General features: G+C 38.6%; 5 protein-coding genes across 5 annotated transcripts; 4 read left to right on the top strand and 1 right to left on the bottom strand.

Moving 5' to 3' along the window:
- Nucleotides 1-8189: 8189 nt before the first annotated feature.
- Nucleotides 8190-9914, top strand: EV154DRAFT_532685 (uncharacterized protein). Its single transcript, XM_051603931.1, has 6 exons — nt 8190-8346; nt 8414-8647; nt 8703-8981; nt 9037-9144; nt 9206-9319; nt 9375-9914. The coding sequence occupies exons 2-6, from the start codon at nt 8428-8430 to the stop codon at nt 9446-9448; spliced, it is 795 nt and encodes a 264-aa protein (XP_051450387.1). The 5' UTR covers nt 8190-8346; nt 8414-8427; the 3' UTR covers nt 9449-9914.
- Nucleotides 9836-11198, top strand: EV154DRAFT_154761 (uncharacterized protein). The gene is made up of 5 exons (XM_051594127.1): nt 9836-9912; nt 10062-10558; nt 10610-10681; nt 10762-10820; nt 10871-11198. Exons 2-4 carry the CDS (start codon nt 10123-10125, stop codon nt 10794-10796), a joined length of 543 nt encoding a protein of 180 aa, XP_051450386.1. The 5' UTR covers nt 9836-9912; nt 10062-10122; the 3' UTR covers nt 10797-10820; nt 10871-11198.
- EV154DRAFT_432717 (uncharacterized protein) lies at nt 11086-12127 on the top strand (the record flags this gene model as incomplete). The annotated part of the gene is made up of 5 exons (XM_051596686.1): nt 11086-11246; nt 11300-11471; nt 11529-11635; nt 11693-11818; nt 11875-12127. The coding sequence occupies 5 exons, from the start codon at nt 11086-11088 to the stop codon at nt 12125-12127; spliced, it is 819 nt and encodes a 272-aa protein (XP_051450385.1).
- A 1143-nt stretch (nt 12128-13270) lies between these two features.
- On the bottom strand, nt 13271-18335 carry EV154DRAFT_532671 (glycogen debranching enzyme). The gene is made up of 6 exons (XM_051603930.1): nt 18144-18335; nt 17934-18046; nt 17838-17870; nt 17257-17783; nt 16574-17186; nt 13271-16517 (listed from the first exon to the last, which is right to left on the bottom strand). Exons 1-6 carry the CDS (start codon nt 18240-18242, stop codon nt 13367-13369), a joined length of 4536 nt encoding a protein of 1511 aa, XP_051450384.1. The 5' UTR covers nt 18243-18335; the 3' UTR covers nt 13271-13366.
- A 248-nt stretch (nt 18336-18583) lies between these two features.
- EV154DRAFT_546498 (SBF-like CPA transporter family-domain-containing protein) lies at nt 18584-20531 on the top strand. Its single transcript, XM_051604698.1, has 5 exons — nt 18584-18931; nt 18990-19265; nt 19322-19354; nt 19404-19873; nt 19927-20531. Exons 1-5 carry the CDS (start codon nt 18613-18615, stop codon nt 20272-20274), a joined length of 1446 nt encoding a protein of 481 aa, XP_051450383.1. The 5' UTR covers nt 18584-18612; the 3' UTR covers nt 20275-20531.
- The last annotated feature ends 1240 nt before the right edge of the window (nt 20532-21771 follow it).

Here is a 21771-nt window from a genome sequence, read left to right as displayed (position 1 = left end):
AACTTTGACGTCTTTTTTAAACTTTTATGGTTATCTCACTGTAAATGTCTCGGATTTTGGATGGATTTTTGCCACTATATTGATCATACCCACCTATGATGCTGTGTATCTTTGCGTAGGTACGATTTTTGACACCATGTATTAGCTAAAGCTTGCTGATAATCACACAATTTAAGCTGGGCAGTTGAAAAGTAATAATCCTTAATAGTTTCTCATATAAGTGCTTCAAGTGGCATTTCTAGAACAAACATAATCCAGAGTGGCGAGCTACTTCTGGGTTTATTTACCATAAAAGGTAATAAAATCACGTGATAAAATGTACTCTTGTAACTGATTTTTCCGTCAACCACTGCCTAAGGCTCGCCGGTCTCTTGAGGTTGCGCGCCCCAGCGTCCAAGGAACTGGTGCGCCAATCGAATTGGATTGGAGGAGCCTTAGTAATATAGGCAGGATCTTTGACGGTGATTATTCAGAGGAGTTAGAATAAACACAAAATATACGGGATTAGAATTGGCAGTGAAACAATGACAATAAATCCAATACTGTTGAAAAAGACTACAATAACACGCGTATGAAGATATACAGATGATATAAGAGACAGATATTCAATTATAAATTACAGTGATTAAACGAAGCTTATCCAACAAAGCTTAATAACCCAAACTAAGATATAACAGAAAGAACGATGATTTATTTAAGATTCAGTCCGAAAAGGATCAAAATTCAAAACTCTTCAGTCACACAGGGCAAATATACCCGTCTTCACTACTAGGATCCTAATTAAAAGCGCTAGACACGACGTCGCTTCTTAATTACTAAAGAAGATGCTGATGTCGGCTCATCCAAATCTTCATACTTTTCTTTAACAACTTGAGACATTCCTCCCATACTCCATTTACGATAAAATCGGTTATCTTTAGGTCGCTGAATATACAATTTCATCATATTGGCATGAACGGGACTGGCAACCATTAAATGGCCATCTGATATGGCATAGACGTTACGACCCAACTTTTTCTCAATTCGATATGGCCCAATCCAGGTAGAACCCATTTTACTGATAGAGGCATCACCAATGGAGTGATTGATCACCATTACTCGATCACCAATGCGATACTGGCGTTCTTGTGCTCCTACGCGAGAATCATACAGTCTAGATTGTATACTCTTAGCCTGCGTCTGTCTGATAATGGCTTCAGGCAAAACGTGGTCATGTAATCTCACGATCTCATCCAAACGGTCAACCAATTCGGCAATTTCAGGATCCTGCTCAGAATCTACCTGATTAGAGTCACTGGTAACTTGATTCAATCCAACTTCATCCAAGGCTACTGGGTTTTCAAAACCAGAAAGGTCAACAAGTTCAGTATGGTCGACCATGTTACGGGGATGTCGGCCATGTACCAAAAAAAAAGGTGAAAAGCCGTGGCCACCATAGACGTTAGTTCGGATAATGTAACAGGCCGCAGATAACCAAGTAACCCAGGATCCAGGATATTGTGCACATATCTTCATCAGTAGACCTTTTAAGGTTCGAATCACTCTTTCTACCTTTCCTTGTCTTTGAGAGTGATGAGAAGGTCCGAGTGATAAAGTTATACCGTACCGGGTAACCATGGTATCGACTATCCGGGCGACAAAATGGGGTCCTCCATCGCAATACACCTTATACGGTACTCCAAATCGGCAAATCCACTCGTACAATCCCAAGACAGTAATATCCGCTTGTTCAGTCATACAAGGATGACATTCAACCCATCCGGAAAATAAGTCAATAAGGACCAGTATGTAATTCACACCCCCGCTAGAGGTACAGTTAGGCATAACACAAAAATCTAGCATTATTTCCGTCATCGGTCCAGTTGTAGGGGCGGGGATAGACATCAATGGTACTGCAGGTACACTTTTAGCAGCATATGACTGACATATAGGACACGAATTTACATACAACTTGACATCATCAAAATAATTTGGCCAGTAATATCGCTTGCTAATATTCAGGAAAGTTCGAGTAACACCCGCATGTCCAGCTAGACAATGGTCATGTACTAGTCTCAGCACTCCAAGTACCTCGGAATCACGGACAAGTACGCGATACCCATAATATTTATCAGGTCTTCTGTGCACCTTACCGTCCTTTAAAACGTACTTACGAGCTAGGCTTCGGATAACCTTTCTTTCCTTAGAAGATACTGAGGGATCAAATGTAAATTCGGAGAGGAACCGCGACAACGTATAGTATCTGATGGAGTCAACACCATGAAAGGTTTCTTTGCTACGGCTCGCACCACTAGCAACATTATACACGGGCAGATAACCATCGGTAATCACTTCATCAACGGACGGCATTTCATCAAGTGATAGGTGATCATGAGGCATTCTTGATAACGCATCAGCATTGCCGTTTTGGGATCCTGGACGATAATAGATCTCAAAGTCATACTCCATTACGCTAAGCAACCATTTGACTACCCTAGCATTCGAGTCCTCTTTAATCTTCATCATGTATTTTAACGCTTGATGATCAGTGACAACTTTGCATTTGTTCCCCAAAAGATAATAACGAAAGAACTTCAAAAAGTATACGATAGCTAGGAGTTCAATTTCATAAACAGCCATATTCTTCTCACTTCCAATCAAAGCCCGGCTTCCATAATAATTGGGTGCAGCAAATTAGGATTGTCAATATCAGCTTGAGATAATATACCAGAAATAGCCTGTCTTGAAGCATCCGTGTACAGCACAAATTCTCGATCAAATCTAGGATGTATAAGAACAGGTTCAGTGCAAAGCATCTTCTTACATTGGTCAAAACTATTCTGTGCTTCCTGATCCCAGTAGAATTTTACATTTTTCTTCAGCAACTTGGTCATTCCTCGGGTGACTTCTGATAAATGATCAATGAACCGCCGATAATACTGGACTCCCCCTAAAAATGTACGTACTTCACTTGCATTGCGGGGTACAGGCCAATTAACTATGCGCTCAACTTTAGCATTGTCCATTCGAAACCCATTGACACCACAGTTATACCCCAATAATTTGAGTTCTTGATATCCAAACCTACACTTTTTCTTAGACATAGATAATCCAACTCCAGATGCTAATCCCAGTATAGTATCCAAGTGTTTCAAATGGTCCTGAAACGTAACGGAATAAACCAACCCATCGTCAATATACATCATGAAGTATAGATATAGCGCTTCGGAGAAAGTAGTATCCATGCATCTCTGCCATACAGAGGGAGAAGAATGTAAGCCCATAGGCAATACTGTCCACTGGTAAATCCCGAAAGGGGTGATAAACGCCGTGTATTTTCGTGACTCCGGGTGTAGAGGTAGTTGCCAAAATCCTTTCAAAGCGTCCATGATAGACATGTATCGAGCAGTTCCGAGTTGAGTGAAAAGCATATTTATGTCAGGTAGCGGATACGCATCTCTTACTGTTTCAGAATTGAGTCGCTTATAATCGATGCATAGACGATATAAATCTTTGGTTGATACGGCCGGGGTCATAGACGTGTATTCGATCACTGTTCCATCTTCCAACAGGGCCTGTTTACCCTTATATTGATCTGATAGTGATCCATATTTGTCTTCGATGAAATGATCCATATTATCCTTAACTTCATCCTCCTCTTCACAGATATCTTGCACTGTAGTATTATAAATTTTGCTCCCCCATATCTTCCTTCCATCGTTAGCCGGAACCTTAGAGTTGCTGAACTTGTACTCCAGAGACTTACCCCGAATGACCTTTTTCTTCTTCTTGTGACGCTTGTCGATATCGGCGGGTATTAATACTGCTCCAGCAGCCCATTCACAATTAGCCTCCGCCACTTCAATCTTCCCAGTGTTTATTAGCTCATTGAGGGTCTCCTTGAGCCATTGTTGTGCATCATGCGGAATCATATAAGAACGGGATCGGTACGGCTTAGCTCCCTCCTTCAACTTAATTATATATGGGTCAGTATTTAAACGCTTTATTTCTTTCAATGATGTGACAAACACATTTTTATGTTTTTGTAAATTTTAAGCAACTGCATCCGTTCAGTTTCACTGAGCTCAGGGTTGATGTCAAATCCTTCCGTATCCAAGACACTACCCGCTGCCACCGTTACCGCTCTCAGCAGCGTTCAATTCACCCGCCGTAGACCCGCTCTCAACAACAAGAGTTTCAGAGGCTCCATTATTCCTCTTTCCAGTTAAGTCATCAGCCACCAGAGTGTGGATTCCCAGCGTGACATGATGGTGTGGGTTGACATTGCTAATGGCTTCAGCAGGTAAGTAGATGGGACTATTCACAACCGAGGGAACAGCTTCACTACCCGGATAGTCTACTAACTGTCTCATGTAGTCTTCTACAATCGATACCTCAGTCACTACGTTGTCCTTACGCAATATCTCTTGAAAATCATTCCCACAATCCACAAAAGCAAGAACCCCAATAGCAGATCCCTTTGGCAATGTCAGCCTGTCATTACTTGCATTAGCGATCACGGTCTCAGCAATACGGGTAGGGTGGACTACCGTTGGACATAACGTCATTCCAGTTAAAAAGGAAGAGAACGCGGGTACGAGCATACGAATATTCACTCCATTTTCAACGAGTGTGGGCTGTGCATACTGAATAGAGGTCACTGCAACTTCCAAAGGATCCAGACTCAGTTCTTCCGATAACACCACCACCTCTTGGTCATCAATCCCTGGGGCTAAATTTATGTGCATAACCTTGATAGATGGGCCATCAACTCTCGAATTAGAGTGGTCAACCACCTTGTTAACCCCGTCACCTACGTGTGTATCAATGATTATTTGACATGTCACCACTTCATCATTCTCCCTTTCCATGATGTCAAACACCAGCTCATTGCGGAAAGCATCTGGCACGGCTCGGGCACCTTTAAAAAAATCTACACCAAGAATCAACGGAAAGTTGGGAAAATCGCAGACAATAAAGGTATGAACTACTTCAAGTTCCTCCGAGAACAACAATGAGACTCCTCTAATCAAACCCAGGGCTTTCTCTTGCCTACGACCGGCAAAGCTCAAAGTAAGGTTTTGAACAGGTTCAATTAAATGAGACATCTTCAGGCTTTCGAGGATATATAATGGCATGATAGAAGCACTAGCACCATTATCTAGTAATGCATCATAATCACCGTCTCCAATGGCAACTTGAACCACCATAAGATCAACCCCACTGTGACCAGGATTGGCTCTATTAGGGAAATTGTGCGTGAGTATCTTATTTCTAAATAATTTTTGATTCGTCAATCTCTCGACAGAAGACGAGACGTTTACTTCCCTCATCATCATCTCTCCAGAGTCAGATAAGACGCCGACAGCATGAGTAACAACTTTGTGCCCAGAATAACCTAACGCCTCCTTCGTCTTCAGATTCAAGTCAGGGCATTTTGCTAAAAGTTCAATAAATGGAATCGATACCATCTGATTGCTTAACCACTCTCGCGGGTCAAATCCAGCCTTCAATTGACCGTTTTCGTCTAGCAGCAATGGGTGTTTCTTCACCGCCTTGTAAACCTCAGACGGTTTAGGTAATCCTTTCATCTCCGCTTCCCGATCCATGATAGCTAGCTCCTTCTTTCTTTCCCTCGCCTTAGCCAATTGAGCCAGTCGCATAGCTCGTTTTTGGGCCTCCCACTCCTCCTTGGGTTCCATCTCCACGTCTTCATTGCCTCCCGGTATAGATGCATTTATTAAAGTAGGTTTTGTGTTATGTAACATAACATTGGTAAGATGGACGGCGTTACCTACTGGCGACGTCCCCCTTGAAAATCCTGTTGACGAGGCTTTCGACAACCACCTACGGTGTGAGAAGTATCTCCACAGTTACTACATGGTGCGTTGCAATGACGTTGGACATGACCATCACCTTTGCAGTTGAAACACGATCGAGGATTAAGGTTTGGCGGAGCTTCATTAACTCTCGGGATTGGCAGAATCGACGACGATGGCGCCGCGACACTAGCCGAAGCTTGACTTGGATTCCCATTAACATTACGTCTAGCACCTTCATGTGGGTAGGAGGGTGCAGATACAGGCTGAACATGTAAATGAGACATGGATTGTTGCATTTGGAATAGATCCCATTGTTGCTTTAACGCCTCTAATTGGTGTACATTTACAGCTTGAAGATTTACTGTACCTTGTGCCATAGCTAAAAGAGGAATGAAGTATACGAAGAATTGATGATGGGAGCAAGCTGCATTTTCAGTTCTTCCTTAGCAATCCATTCCGCTTGCGTAAGTTGTGCCTTGAGGTCTTCAATTGATGCAGGTGCAGCACGTAAATTCTTTAGAGAATGTAAATTGAGTCCTTGGACGATATCAGCAACCAATGCACTTTCAGTTCGAGAATTCACCCGGGAGAACTTCTTGAAAATTACGATTTTATCCTTGATATAGCTAACCGCATCCTCATGGGCTCCTTGGGTTTTTCTATTAAACTCCATACGTAATCGGTATTTTGTTACCTCATTCAAGAACTGATTGATGAACGAGTGGACAAAACTGCCCGTCTGGTCTTCATCACCGTAAGATACAATGCTCCAGTTCTTGCTGTGAAACCATGCACGAGCGCCATCACGGAGAAAGCCACCCACTATTTCTATTTTCGCCAAATCCGTAGCCGCATCGCGAAAAGCCGTTAGGTATGAAACCTGATCTAAAAACTCAAAGATACTATCAGCCCCTTCAAGAGAGTCACCACCAAAAGGGACAATTCCAGGAGTATACCCAGACGTACTGGCAAGATAGACCGGTGTAGCACCCAAGAAGGTCGATGGGGCTCCCATACCCAAAGGCATACCACCATTAATAGTATTTGTGTGATTATACATGGGATACATTGTTTGTTGTTGCTGTTGTTGCTGCTGTTGCTGTTGCTGGAGAAACAATTGGAACTGCTGCTGTTGTTGTTGTTGCATGTTATTGTTGAACATTTTAGATAAAAAAAAAGACTTGTAGTCAAAGGCGCCCAGCTACTCCACCAAGTAATATAGGCAGGATCTTTGACGGTGATTATTCAGAGGAGTTAGAATAAACACAAAATATACGGGATTAGAATTGGCAGTGAAACAATGACAATAAATCCAATACTGTTGAAAAAGACTACAATAACACGCGTACGAAGATATACAGATGATATAAGAGACAGATATTCAATTATAAATTACAGTGATTAAACGAAGCTTATCCAACAAAAGCTTAATAACCCAAACTAAGATATAACAGAAAGAACGATGATTTATTTAAGATTCAGTCCGAAAAGGATCAAAATTCAAAACTCTTCAGTCACACAGGGCAAATATACCCGTCTTCACTACTCCCTTAAAAAAAAAACTTTTTTTTACTGGGAAATTTTCGTTCAGGGCTCCACCGGGCCTTGTCCGCTGGTAACTCTCCGCCTGAACGGCTGAAGCTCCCAGCGGCTTTTGAGGGGATCCTTTACTTCCGCTTGGGGTCTTTACCCTTTCCCCGCATTGAATATATCGCTGGCTTAGGTAAAAAATCAAATGGTCTAAAATACAATACCGTAACTTAAGTTGTTGAAAATTATATTGCTCTCTTATGCTTTAACTTCGATACTCTTAAAAAATAAATATACCAACACCATATGTTAACAAAACACTTTTTTAAATGATAATTGTCAATTTTTATTGGAAGTCCTCAATTTTTTTTTAAAAAAAAAAAAAAACTTTGTTATTTCAGGAAATGTCTAGAACTCCGTATTTTTTTCAAACGTATTTTTTCAAACGTATTTTTTCAAACGTGATGGTCTACACGTCGATTGACATGCCATATCATCTAAACTTCATTGGATGATCGTTTTCTGTTTTCCATAAAATCTGCTTTACTGTCATTACAAGCTGCTACTGGAATGCAGATAGACAATTACCAAGCTCTGACTTGCTTGGGAGGTTTTTGCAACTGTTTCTATTTTAAGTAAAGGCTCAAACATTACGGATGATAAAATAGACAAATGAAATCATCCTGACATAAGCTTGTTTATCAATAAATAAAGCTGGTTCACACACTTTGTTCTTCTCCTTTTCTTTTTCCTTAACATACTTCTTTTATCGTATGAAAGTAACCGATCACATAAAAAGGTTAGTTTAGTAGTGACTCTTGTTTCTTTGAAAAGAAGCTAAATCGAAAAAGATATATAATTGTGATATTGCGGCTGCGGCTAGTCTTTGCAATAGGAGGGCGACCTCCTAGGCAGAGTTCTTGAGTTTTTGGAACTCACGAACCGTGAATAGCTGGGATTGGACTGTAAATAGGTGCAATCATACTGGTCTGCTGGTCTTCTGGCCAGAATTCCTGTAAGTGGTACAAAAAAATACGTTTGAAAAAAATACGGAGGTCTAGACATTTCCTTATTTCATTCAGTTTTTAAATTTAAAATGTCAACAATTTCCTATTCAGAGATGCTTCGCAGGGAGAAAGCAATTATTTTGGAAGCAATGCAGGAATCTACAAATCGTTTGAAAGAATGCTTTCCAAATGTTACTGACGAAAAGATTGGGAATGATCTCGCCAGACGAGTTCAAAGTGGTTTGCTCAGTTTCAAGGTAAAGCCTAGACGGTTTCAACCCTACTATGCGTACCTACGTAAATATAAGGGTAGGTTTTTGTTACTTGAAAAATTTACATAGTAATTTTAACCGATCTTTATAAGGTAAAGGTGCTATTGCTGCAGCTAAGGATTTTAAACAGATGACCGCAGAAGAGAGGGAGCATTGGAATTCTTATTATGAACAATCCGAACAATTGTTGACTCCTACGGTGCAACGAAGTTTGGGTTATCGCTTCCGTACTAGAACGGATTACAGTAACTTTTACAGGTTAAAAGCTTTACTGGAAAAGATCGGCCGGGAATCAGAAGCCCATGTAGTTTGTGCGGTTGTGAGAAAGGTAGTTGGGTACAACCGTGCCCATTACGTGATCTCGGGGACCGGTAAGTTGATGGGATTTTAAAAACTTGTGGCATTACTGTACTCATTTTTTTATAGAAGCTGGTGAGGGTTTTTTGCAGGAGTACGAAGATAGGAATGGAGGTTCTCTCAGCTCCAACCTTGAGTATTTTGCTGAGAGACACAAGAGTGTTGAGGAAGGACAAGGTAAAGATGTAGTTAAAGACGTTGCAAATTCTTCATACCAGTTATTCAAATTTAGTGAAAGGTCCTTCATATAAAGTGACCGAAAACCCCCCGGCTACTAAGCAAAAGAGGGTGACAACGTCAAAGCATGACATGCAAAGACAGGATTTGAGGGAGGCTATTCTTCTCTTGATCAGTATGTTAAACATTGTAGGTACATCGATCATTATTTAACAGTTGCTTTTTAATAGACGAGACAAGGGCAGGTATCACTGATAAAGAGATAAAAGAAGTTCAGTGGTCCTCCTTTAAAGAAGCACCATAATTGGCTTTATAAACAATAATGGAAATAATAATCAATTAATTGTTGATTGGCTAACACCATATACCACGTATCAAGATACACAGAAGGGTTTAAGAAAAGCCTTCATCACTACTTATGACAAGCTTTTCCCCCATAATAAAAAAAAACATATCACTGAATTTGATATTAGTGCGCAGTATCAACAGTCTCAAGCTCAAAAAAGTATAATCATAGATGGTATCGACTCTTTGGCGGCTTCTACCACTCATGCAAAGAAGAAAATAAAACTCAGATTGATATGTAGCAACACAGAGTCAGAAACAGGTGAAGGATCAAGCTCCCATTCAAATTTGACAACCAGATTAGATGAAGGGTCCAGTTCAAGTACAGATACAGCATTCACCTCACCCCACTAATTTAAAAAATTAAAGATCATTTTGACCTCCGTGCAAGCTAAATTTTGACGTCAAATTTTCATTTTACTGGTAAAATCACAAAAAAGCACAAAAAAAAGTACAAAAAAAAAAAAGTACAAACGTCATCAAAAATAATTTTTTATTTATTGGCGGGTGTGGCTTTAGACTTTAAATTCTTTCTTTTATTTTATATTAAAAAAAATGTCACTCGTCTCTAGAATTGAAACTGTCTCTTACACTCGCATTCGCGCAGAAGCAGATAGACGTAAAGCAGCAGATATGGACTTATGGTTGGAATGCAGACAAGATGATCCAACGATCACCCTGGAAGAGGTGAAGGCACTTATCGGTCGATACCACAATCAGGACGTCATCTTGCCTGAAAGATCCCGTGGCATCAGCAAGTACAATGTCTACTGCCAGCAAGAAAAGGAAAAGATTCTTGGTGGAGAATCTGGGTCAACTTATTTAACCCCCAAGATTCTTTCTGAGGGGTATCAGAAACTGTCAGATGCTGAGCATCTTGAACTCAATGCAGCCGTTAGAACGTCGGAACAGAAAAACCAAATGGAACAACTAATTAACACGGGTTTGACGAGTCGTGAAATTTGGGAAACTTTAACGGGTTTTCTCAAAGCCTTGTACCGGTTTCATGGCACAGAGTTTATAGGAATTTTTGGGAAAAAGAAAACCTGGAACGATGTTTGTTATGGAGGTATGGCTTTACATAATTTCTTTATTAAAATACTAAACCGTTATAAACTAGAGAACGTTCGTGGAATGGACTTGGGACGATGGAAAAAAGAAGTGAGATTGTACGTCAATCCCAAGTCCCGTGGTAACGATATCTATATATAAAAGCAAAAATAGCAATTACTACTAATTTCCAAACTTATGTTTAACCACTCCCCACACTAGTGAAATATTGCACAGCCAAAGAGTTTCTGGTGTGAAGGAATCCCTCAGGAACTCAATCAGTAAGATCATAACCAATAGAAAATGATCCTTGCCTAATCCTATTATGTAGATCGCCAATGCGAAACCGTGTATGAAAAAATACCTTGGAAGCAATTGGTGAAGTTTGAGGACCTGGGGGCAACAGTTCTCACAAGCCAAAATATTGTAGTCGAGAATTGGCCGTTGCCGGATTTTGTCCATAAGAAATTTATGGCAAGGGACAATTTCAAAATGGTGGAGAACAGTTTAAACGATCTTAAGTTTAAACTGTCTCGCCATTACACTATGGCAGATTCTATTGAAACCAACAATGATTCAGCATTACCAACTTACAAACTCAGAAATAATGTAGATGTAATTGAGCCTCTAACAAGATACGTAAAATGGTGTGACGACAAATCGAAAAAATCAGGATTTTTTTTACGAAACGAGTGTCAAGAAATTCTGTAATATGATACTTATTTACAATACTTATTTCACTGACCATTACTTAATTTAGGGGATCCAAAGGCATAATATTATTAAAGCATCATGAAATTGATCCTAAACTAATTGAAATAATGGGGGAAGATAATATCAAACTTCTGAAAGAGACAGTAGAAGAGAAGTATATTGACAAAGATGCTAAAGTTGGTGACAATACTTACACAGAGCTGTCTAGATTACTAAGAGTAAATATAATAAGATTTGATGTATATTCATTTAATCTAATCATTTATTCAATAAAGGGAGTGGATGAAAAATCAAAGAGAAACAAGTTGAAACTTGACATTATGGATCTTTATATAACATCTTCGGAAGATGATTTTAAAATCCTTGATATCTACATAAATTGGTAAATATTTATATTAAGGAGATCATGTATTTACATCATACCTATTAAAAAAAAAAGCATAAATAAGTTGCCAAATTTCAAAAAGGTTGATCAAATTAGTGAAATGGAACTTACCACAAACTACATCGATCCTATCCTGTCACCACTACTGCATATTCCCGAAATAAACAGGCATCTATTGTGGTAAATATAACGCATTACTTATAGTAGTGAAAAGAGGTATTTAATCTATTCTTTAGGCTTAATAGAAAAGAAGAAAACACGAGCTCCTCTCGGCCCGATGGTGTGATGAAATATTTTAACCAAAAGTCAAATGGTGTGACGCTTGGATATTGTGAAGTAAAGCCCACAGACTCATTGAACAGTATTGACTTATTATGCCAAGATTTGGTGCGATTAGCTCTATTCTCCCGAAACATCATGTTTCGAAAAACAAACCGTATATCTTGCTGTTTACAAATAGTTGGTAATTTATTTAGTAAACTATATTAATAATATACACTCAAAGAGATGCTAAATTTTAAAAAACAAACAGGAATGCGCTGCTCATTTTATGTATTAAATTCTATCAGTAGAGACTAGTGTTCGGAATGAAGATCGAAACTCTCGAGCGAGCTTCGATCGTGTTCCAGTCGAAGCTCGCTCGGATGCGTTTTTTTGCAGCTCGAGCTCGCTCGAAGTTTCTTAAGCTCGGCTCGGTTGCGAATACGATAGCTCGAACTCGCTCGCCCTTTTTATTACACAAAGTGCACGTCAAAGTGATGTTAATTACAGAAAATTATGATAATAAAATTGTTATTTATTGAAATAGAAGTTGGAAAAAGAAAAAGTTTTTTTTTTCACCAGCCTTAACACCAAATTCGGATAATTAAATCAAACTATTACTGCATCTATAATTATAATACATTTGGATTTGTGAACATGAAAGTTTAAATTAATTCTGCTATGTCATGTTACTATGGTTGCTGTAAAAAATTGGCTTAGTTGGGTATAGTGTGCAACACTGTTTCATTTTCTATGGTAAATGTGTTTGCTGGTTGTACAATTAAATAAAAGTCCAAAGCATTTTAATTGGAATTATTAGAGCATAAATAAATAAAAATGGTAAAGGGAAGAAAAGATTAAAATCAAGGGGAAATGCCATCTGTAGTCTTTCAAGGACCTTAACTTTAAAGTGACTACTATCGACATTTTAGCCGAGCGAGCTTCGAGCGAGCATCGATTGAAGCTCGCTCGAACCCAAAAAAAGTGGCGCAAGCTCGAGTACAAAAACTCGGTTCGAGCTTCGTTCGAACTGGCGCAAGATCGGTGCAAGCTCGAAAAGTTCGAACACTAGACGGGAACACGCAATCATATTAGCAGCATCTTTTTCATTATAATTTAGCATAGTCAAAGTCCTAAATCTAAGGATTTTACCTTCTTACAACTCATTTTGTGCATAATCACATATCATCAGTCGGGTTGTAATCTCATAGCTATTGTCCTGATTGAAGCTTTTTTATAATTATATGGTTACATCCTCTGGAGTGCTATTCAATTGGTTATAAAATCAATCACATCCTCTGGATTTTGAATATTTTCACGGGCCAATAAAATTAGGACCTAGAGGTCCGTATTTCCCACAGCTATTTTAACCTAGTCCCTAATTTTTTTTTTTATTATTAAAATTACAGATTTTATTCTTAAAAAAGGGGAATGCAAAAATACTAAAGGGGATGGGAGAGATGTTCTTTAAAAGTTGTCCCCTTCAATTAAATCATGGATTAAGTCCAATAAAGTGGCAGCAGACCAAGCTTGGGTTGCACAAGAATCGTGGCAGATTTCACCATCTTTGTTTGTTAATTCAGGAAGACCGCACCAAGCATCTTGACTGATATAATCACGATGCTTACTTAAAATACGAGCAATCTCTTGAGGGTCGAGTGCTTCGAAGTGGCGAGCAGCACGAAGATAATAACCGAGCGGCCAGACCCATTCAGGGCCTTGATGATAATTACGGCCCTTGGATGTTTGGAAATCCCCAGAGTCATCACTGTTAAAATAATAAGGCTTGTATTGCTGATCTGCAGGATCTAAGGTACGCATGCCAAGAGGTCCGACGAGAATATTCTTACAAATACGGATACATTCTTGAGCATGTTTTCTATCGAAAAGTTCAGGTGCAACGGCCATAGCAACAAAGAGGTTAGGGCGCAGTTGATATTCCGTGTATGCTTCAGTAGCTTTGTAGACATCCTTGTAGACACCACGACGATTTACAATTTTAGTGATAACATCGTAGTTCTTATCATCCGACTTGTCCTTGGGAATATAATACACACGTTCAAAATTCTTTTCTAAAAGATCGTTCCATTGCTTAAAAGTGACCATCTTTTTATCCTTGATTTGATCCACACCCTTCCATTTATATTCACCCCTTTCAATTAATTGATTGATCCAGCGAAGAGAACTCTTTAAGAGACCAGTAATTTCAGCAGGAGCACCATCACGGGGAGTACCAGGGTGTCCCTTATTTCCAGCCTTTGTGCTTTCACCCATTTTATCCATCCATGTACCGCAATTCCAAATGTTACCGCCCACAAGAACACCAGATTCCCAATCAACATCGATATCGATATTAAAACCTTTATCGGACATTTGTTCATCGATTTGAATTCCTGCATTATATTCCCTAAAGTGGATGCCTCGTGCATGTCGTTCCATAATTTCTTGGATAATCTCAGCAATTGTAGATGTGTACTTGTAACCTTCCTCTACTTCAACGAATTTGTCATCTTTAGGGAAACGACGAGGGACCTTAACATTCAAGATAGATTTTCCATCGGGAGCGAGCTTGTAGTAGTCTTGAATTGCTTGCATAAAAAACCAAACGGAATCACGAGAATTGTAACGAGGACGACGCACTGAATCTAACAAATTGGGAATCAGACCATGGCGAAGCGATCCAGCAAACGCAATGATGTGATTTTTGGTCTCTTCATATTGACCAGTAACCATAAGGAGACCACGGAGAGAAATATTTACATCACGACCCCAGACACGCATATGCCCGACTGTAAAGTGAGGTAAGCCAGCAGCCAAAGAAGGGGTAGCTTTACTGGGACAGAGTCCGGTCGAAGGAACTTTTCCGAGCATTTGAACACTTGTCATGGCTAATTGTTTAATAAAAGTATCACCATGTTGAACCAATGGGGACATTAAGCTTAAAGCATGACTATACACCTTGTCGTACGCAGTCTTGACTGTCAATGCAAAATACTTGGGCATTAAGAAATCAGGTACTTCTTGAATCAAAGAGGCACGCTTTTCAAGCCATTGGACTAATGAACCAATATTAGGATAGTCAGCTTGATACGTCTTAAGTCGATTGATTGTATAATCAAGAGCCCAATGTCCACCACGCAAATTATCACAGAAGGGATGGCCCAAATCGTTATTGGCAATGATGGGTTTTAAAACAGACATGAAACCTTGGAGACCGGCATAAACCAACTTTCCATAATTGGGAATATTGTATATATCCTCGGAAGTACTATCGCGCTCTTCACTTTCACAGCGATAGAGAATAACATTACAGTCCAAAAGTCCAAGATCTTTCACAACATCGTCACCGATAGACATGACCACCTGATGGATTTTTTCATACTTTTCACCAATAGAAGTTTTGATAACGCAAATGGAACCAGGAGTAAAGTTGTCTGGAAGGATAACTTCAACAAATTGACCCTTATCGTCAGTGTGATGATCAAAACGAGGCGATTCTAATGTCTCGAGATGAGCAGGAAGACCTTCCAAATATTTAGATGATACAGCCTTGTCGCTGTCAACCTTAAGAGAGTAAGCAAATTCAAATTCTGCTTCAGACTTGCGAAGTTGAATAGGTGAATGACCAGTTCCTTGACCCGGGAAAGCAGTTCTTGAAATAAGCAGGTAGCCAGAGTGAGAATTGGGATGCTGACGATGGACCAATAAAAAGTCATTTTCTTGATGCACGTAAACCTCGCGGTAACCTTCAAGACACATTTTTTGATGAAGGGCATTTAATTTGTGCTTCGCTTCAATAATACCGGTACTATGTTGAGGGTTGGGATCGTAGCAAGATGTTTCGTTAACAATGTCTAAGAGCTTAGGATAGATTTCGTCGTAACCCTTAACACTACCTATAGCACAATCAGAAAAGGCAACAATAGCAGCGTTGGGCAAAGCATCTTGAGGAGTTCTTTTTTGGAATGGAGTTTCATTATCATGAGTGCAGTCCATGAAAAGAGCCCTGGGCATACTACCGCTAGTCACAGGGATATGAAGAACCTCTTCGTGCTCTTTACCTTCATATTTAACCGTCTTCCAGATCATGTCCTCATCCATACTACCAACAGGTTTACCACCGTGACGATGAGCCAAACGGGACAATTCATGAGTATCCCAAGCCTGCATAGCCTCACGAATTAAAGCATGAATACCCAAACGGGAAACAAAGGCATTGTCTTTTTCAGGGGAACCAGTAAACAATTCGGCCAGAACATATAAATCAGGACGAATTTTGCGAGCAGCATCCAGGAAATATTCGGCGACATGAATGGGTGTAGAATGGCAATTATCAATACGGATACCATGGAACATACCAGCCACTTGTTCGGTATATGCACGCATATGCTTCCACAACCAAGGATTGTCTTCGGGAGATTGTCCATAACGAAGCTTAACACAGTCGCCCCAAACAATGACTTCACGACGTAAGTAGGCGATAGATCCAGGTCCTGCAAAATCCACAAGAGGATCTGCATTCCAGATCCAACCGTTATTTGCCAACATCATACTACCTGCAGGATGATCATTCTTTTCATCCACAAGGCGAGTGAAATAAGTTTCAATGACGGGGTTACTAGATAAATGGCGTTAATATATACATAATGTTACTGTTGGAATGTTAATATATACCTCTTAGTGATACGACCTAACTTGGGACCATTTTCAGCTAAGCGCGTAAATAAAAGTCTACCCTTGATATTATCCAACGCAACTCGGGTTTCCTCATCATACTCTTCATAAAATGGCAAGTTATAATCATTCAATAATCCTTGGAAAGAATCTGTCAAAGAATCAACGCGATCACATGATACTTGATCGGTTCCAGTTATTCCATTAAATGCCAATAAGAAAGAAAGAGCCTTGGGAATATCAACTGACTTGTGGAAACGGGTACCTAAATGCCCATTTAAAATAACGTCTTTGCCTAAAAGTTTGGTACGCTCCTTAAGTTGCAAATGAGATACGTTTTCGTATGCAGAAGGGTCTACATCCTTGAAATTGCTAGACTTCAGAGCTTGACGAACTTCATTGACATACTTGGTCACATCGATTACTTTGTACTCATAAAGCTTCAAGTTCTTAAATGTGTGATTCTTGATGTAATTGATTATGGTACTAGCGTCACTATCGGAATTGATATCGACAGGCAAACCTTCTTTTTCCATATTCCCGGAGAGCTCGATAAGTGCAGTATCCAATTCATATGCAGGAACAAGATAAGGTGAATTATGAAGATTGTAGCCTAAAAAATACAAGATACGTTAGTGAAAAGACATACCCCCCCCCCCATTTTTCCTCCTTGCACATTTTACCTGCTTCAGGATGTTTCAACAAAAACAGAGAACTGTTACTGGTATGATTCCAGACTACATCAGAAAGACTGAGGATACCGTTTTTGGTGTGAATGTTCTTGATGGCAGATTGCACAATGGCTAATTTCTCCTTGTTGGACTTGTTGCGATCTTTGGCATTGAAGACATCGTCGTCGAAAGTGAGTTGATCAGCAATACTGTACGGCGAGTTTGAATCGCCTCGTTTTTGTAAAGGAACAAAGTGAATCATATTATACCCAGCGTATTCAGTTTCTTCAATTAGTTTTTTCCATTCAGTAATTGGACCCATCCATTTAGGTACCATGGACAACACCATTAAGCCATCTAAAGGTAACAGTTTTTTCTCACTGTTGGGTAAATTAATACGTGGTTCGGCTACGACGTAACCAACTTCGGATGTGTTTTTAGTGTTATTGACGGTGTATTCCACCTTATATTGGTAAGCACCTGGGTGATCTAGATTAACGTCACAATAAGCGTGGAGCAAATTTGGATCCTTGATGAACCTATCATCATACATTAGTAGCTGAAAAAATCATGTGAACCACCTATGTGCTTACTTGACAGGATGAAATGTGTGTCTTTCATATTCTCTTCTAAAAAAACACGTTCATTACTAAATGATGACAAAGAAATTATTTATCATTTATTGTTACCCTGCAACTGGATAATTTGTATACAAAATTGGCTGTCCACCAGCAGCTAAAGATCCAGGCTTTAAGATGATACGGAGAATGACTTTGCCTTTAAACAAAGGAATACGAATATACTAACAAAATTTATTAATATGCATTGTATATCTCGCGTTTTTGTTGTTCGTGCCCCAAGAAAAAAAGTTTGCATATTGTTATTGCATTAAAGCTTACCGTTTTATCTTGAGCTGGTGAGCCATCATCAGCTAAAGTAAGGGCGTGTAAACGAGGGAGCATTTCTGTGGCTTCCACAGTTTGATTAGAGTTTACCATGGTGATAATACTGTAAAAAAATAATATGTAAAAAGGGCGAAAAGGAAAAGATAAATACAAACAAGATTTTTGGTAGTTTTATAATCAAAGTTGGGCGGGAAAATCACTGTAGAAAAATGAGTCTCAGATAAGAGATCTTTTGGGGAGTTTGGAATAATTGTTTATGCAAACCGTAACATTTTTTTTTCACTAGAAGCAACTCCTATTAATAAAAAGTACTCCTCTTTTTGTTCTTAGTTTGAGATCTTATAACATATGATTTACACTGCACAGTATATAAAGATATGATTTTTTAATTTCTTTTATTTTTTTTTTTTCTTTGTTTTTCAAAAAATTTCATAGATTATTAAAAGTAATACAAAAATAAAATATGACCATGCTAAAAGAGGCATCTTCTTTTGCAAGTGATGTCACATTTTCAAAGCCTTTTCAACAACAAAAATCACATTTAGGCAAACAACAATCGACTTCTTTTTCCGATACAACTGAATCGATTTCGTCTCCAAACAATGTCCAGCCAAAAGAAGAACAGCCAGATAAGCTCAAAAGGGCCAAAGTAATGTTCAAAAATGCCTTTTTAAAATACTGGTTTTTATTGGGGTTGGTTATCGCTATCATCTTGGCCTGGAGATTCCCTGATGTTGGCCGAAAAAATGGTTACATCCGTGCCGAATGGAGTATAAAGTGGGGTAATTATATCATCATCACCTAGTGTTTATTTCGTAACCTAAACAATTTTTTATTAAGGCGCCGTTGTTATTATTTTCTTAATCTCTGGTTTGTCTCTTCGTACAAGGATATTGGCCCAGACCCTTCTCCGTGTTCGACTTCATTTTTTGATTCAAGTCATTAATTTGATTATGATACCTTTTTTTGTATTCGGTCTCATCTTATTATTCTTTAAACTCCATATGCCTGTAAACTCTCTGTTGTTGATCGGTGTTGTCATCGCCGCTAGTACTCCTACCACTGTTTCATCTAATGTAGTGATGACAAAAAATGCAGATGGAAATGAAGCTTCAGGTATAAAACAATCTAGACGCATCATTATAGAATTCTAAATTATATCCTCTTTGTAGCACTCATGAACGCTGCGTTGGGAAATGTTTTAGGTACGTCATATTATTATTTCTTGATCATAAATATTTATATATTCCAAAGGTATTTTCGTGTCACCCGCCCTGGTCTCTGTATTTCAAGGGCCGCTAATCGCTGCTTCCCCAGAAGATGAAAGTGCCAACACAGCAGGAGGTTCAGTCGACTTTATAATGGTTCTTAAGCAATTAGGATTAACAGTACTGTTACCTCTTGTGGTTGGACAGTTAATTCAGATTGCTTTTACTGAGCCTGTTGCAAAGTTTAAGGTGAAATGCAGATTATCTGATGTTAGTAGTTTTTGTTTATTGTTGATGGTTTGGTCAGTGTTTTCAGACGCAGTTCATGCGGGGTCATTCTCCGCTGTTGCTGGAAAAGACATTGCTGCCATTGTTATATTGAATTTCTGCTTCTATGTCTTGTTCTCTTTCGTATCCTTTTTCTTCGCCAGATTACCGTATCCAAAATCGATATGTGGTCGATTGAAGTGGTTAGACAGATTACAATACAGCCGCGAAGACACTGTAGCTGTTATGGTAAGTTACACACAAAATACAGCATGACGCAAACTAAATGTACCTTTCTCTAGTTCTGTGGTGCCACAAAGACTGTAGCAATGGGAGTACCATTGATCAATGTGCTCTACCAAAAAGGAGATCCAGGAACTATTGGTGTATTATCGACGCCACTTTTGTTATACCATGTTGAACAATTGATTCTGGGAAACATTGAGGTAGAAATTTTAAAAAAATGGGTTGCAAGAGGCAAGAAAAGAGACGCAATGAAGCAGACTTCAGAAGAAGTGTTAGACGACGATAGTAGTGATCAACATCCCACAATAGCCTCCGCTCATATAGACCAAGATGAAGAGAACTCTTACCGTAATGGTGGCAGACATATAGATGAAGCCCATTACAACCCACATAAGGGACTCTAGTGTTATCATCATATAGCTTATACCAATAATACCACTACATATAATAATATTTGTCGATATATCAATGCTAGAATTGACACTAGGATTATAGTGCAATAGTAATGCTGTATTTATCACAGTTCATAATGATAAGCCTCATATTTTACATTAATATAATAATAGAACAACATCATATATAATATTTTAATAATATAATGCATTTTCTCTACTGCCTACTGATATCACTTTTAGTTTGTGAATAAATGTTCTATGCCGACTTTTTTTTTTCAGACAAAATTTTCTATTAGTGCTGCATGCGCAAATTAGATAATGTAAATGTATGCGAGGGGATGCCATGTTTCTGCATTTTCTTCTTCTGTTAACAGCTGTAGTGATATGGTTAAACGTTTACTGATTATACTTTTAACTGATGATTCATTTTTTTTTTTTTTTTTTTTTTTTTGAGAAACGAATAAACCTGAATAACTCTGCTGGTACCGCTTTTTGGTTCTATAACGAATTTCAGATCAAAGTTAGAAAAAAAGAGCCCTTATTTTTTGGGTGGGCGATCTTTTTTTATTTTTTCTTCAAGGGTTTGCACCCACGATTATCCCTCAAAAAGGAATTACTAGAAACATTAAATACCAGAACAGAGAGATTAAGACATAATAAGGGGCAATTTCCGTCTAATTCTCTTTGACACATACCTCCCTTTCCAAGACGCTTTTGATGTCGTCACAAAATACATAAAATCTGTAAGCATAGAAAATTTCAATCCATCAGTAATGACTTTGTACAGATTAAAATATGTCCGGATTCATATAAAACATTCAGATTAACATACAGAATCTGTATTTTTATCCTCACTCAATTAGAATACCAATTATTTTGTTGTCATTGATGTATATACAGCGATACAGCTCTGTAACAATGAAGTATTGAAACGCTAACGTACAAGTCTATCTGCAATCTGAATGAACCAAATGATATAATATGCACTTACCGTTATACTAAAGTTCTAATTTATGATTAGAGTACTTTAATCACTAACAACTTTAAAACATTTACATTATTTAATGTGCTAGAAGCGTTTAGGAGCATGCAGAGACCTTCAAGAATACGACAATTCTCTTCTGTTTGGATGATGCCTTGAGCTGCTTTCAAAGATAATGTAGAAGCGAACAGAAGAAACTAAAGGAGGCTAATGACAAGATGTGTTGATTCCGGATAAAGTTAGCCTATTTTATACCAATGCTTGCAATTCAGAAGAGTAAACAAACTGACCAATTTAATGAATCATCTTGGACAGTTCGAAATTTAGTATTGCTGTACTAGATTTTACTTATAAAGATATAATAATATTGATGTACGTTCAAGATTTTTATATACTAGCTATTAAAAAAACTTGGTAGTGTCACAAAAGTTTATGTTTAGTCAAAATATAAGGCGCCCCTTGGCTTGTAAAATTTACTCAGTTAAATAAATGGTACAATCATAACCATATGGACCAGCTAATTT

This window comes from Mucor mucedo (assembly GCF_025094135.1).
Source record: "Mucor mucedo strain NRRL 3635 chromosome Unknown EV154scaffold_256, whole genome shotgun sequence".
Taxonomy (NCBI): Eukaryota; Fungi; Mucoromycota; class Mucoromycetes; order Mucorales; family Mucoraceae; genus Mucor; species Mucor mucedo.
This window is presented reverse-complemented; position numbering and strand designations above follow the sequence as displayed.

Bases quoted from the DNA above. Each gene is read 5' to 3' on its own strand.
- EV154DRAFT_532685 (XM_051603931.1), top strand. From the start codon at position 8,428: ATGTCAACAATTTCCTATTCAGAGATGCTTCGCAGGGAGAAAGCAATT. The intron at 8,648-8,702 runs GTAGGTTTTTGT...GATCTTTATAAG, and splicing joins GTACCTACGTAAATATAAGG to GTAAAGGTGCTATTGCTGCA. The intron at 8,982-9,036 runs GTAAGTTGATGG...ATTTTTTTATAG, and splicing joins TTACGTGATCTCGGGGACCG to AAGCTGGTGAGGGTTTTTTG.
- EV154DRAFT_154761 (XM_051594127.1), top strand. From the start codon at position 10,123: ATGGACTTATGGTTGGAATGCAGACAAGATGATCCAACGATCACCCTG. The intron at 10,559-10,609 runs GTATGGCTTTAC...GTTATAAACTAG, and splicing joins GAACGATGTTTGTTATGGAG to AGAACGTTCGTGGAATGGAC. The intron at 10,682-10,761 runs GTAACGATATCT...TCCCCACACTAG, and splicing joins CGTCAATCCCAAGTCCCGTG to TGAAATATTGCACAGCCAAA.
- EV154DRAFT_532671 (XM_051603930.1), bottom strand. From the start codon at position 18,242: ATGGTAAACTCTAATCAAACTGTGGAAGCCACAGAAATGCTCCCTCGT. The intron at 17,871-17,933 runs GTAACAATAAAT...TTTTTTTAGAAG, and splicing joins ACAAATTATCCAGTTGCAGG to AGAATATGAAAGACACACAT. The intron at 17,784-17,837 runs GTAAGCACATAG...GTATGATGATAG, and splicing joins CACACATTTCATCCTGTCAA to GTTCATCAAGGATCCAAATT.
- EV154DRAFT_546498 (XM_051604698.1), top strand. From the start codon at position 18,613: ATGACCATGCTAAAAGAGGCATCTTCTTTTGCAAGTGATGTCACATTT. The intron at 18,932-18,989 runs GTAATTATATCA...TTTTTTATTAAG, and splicing joins CGAATGGAGTATAAAGTGGG to GCGCCGTTGTTATTATTTTC. The intron at 19,355-19,403 runs GTACGTCATATT...TATATTCCAAAG, and splicing joins TGCGTTGGGAAATGTTTTAG to GTATTTTCGTGTCACCCGCC.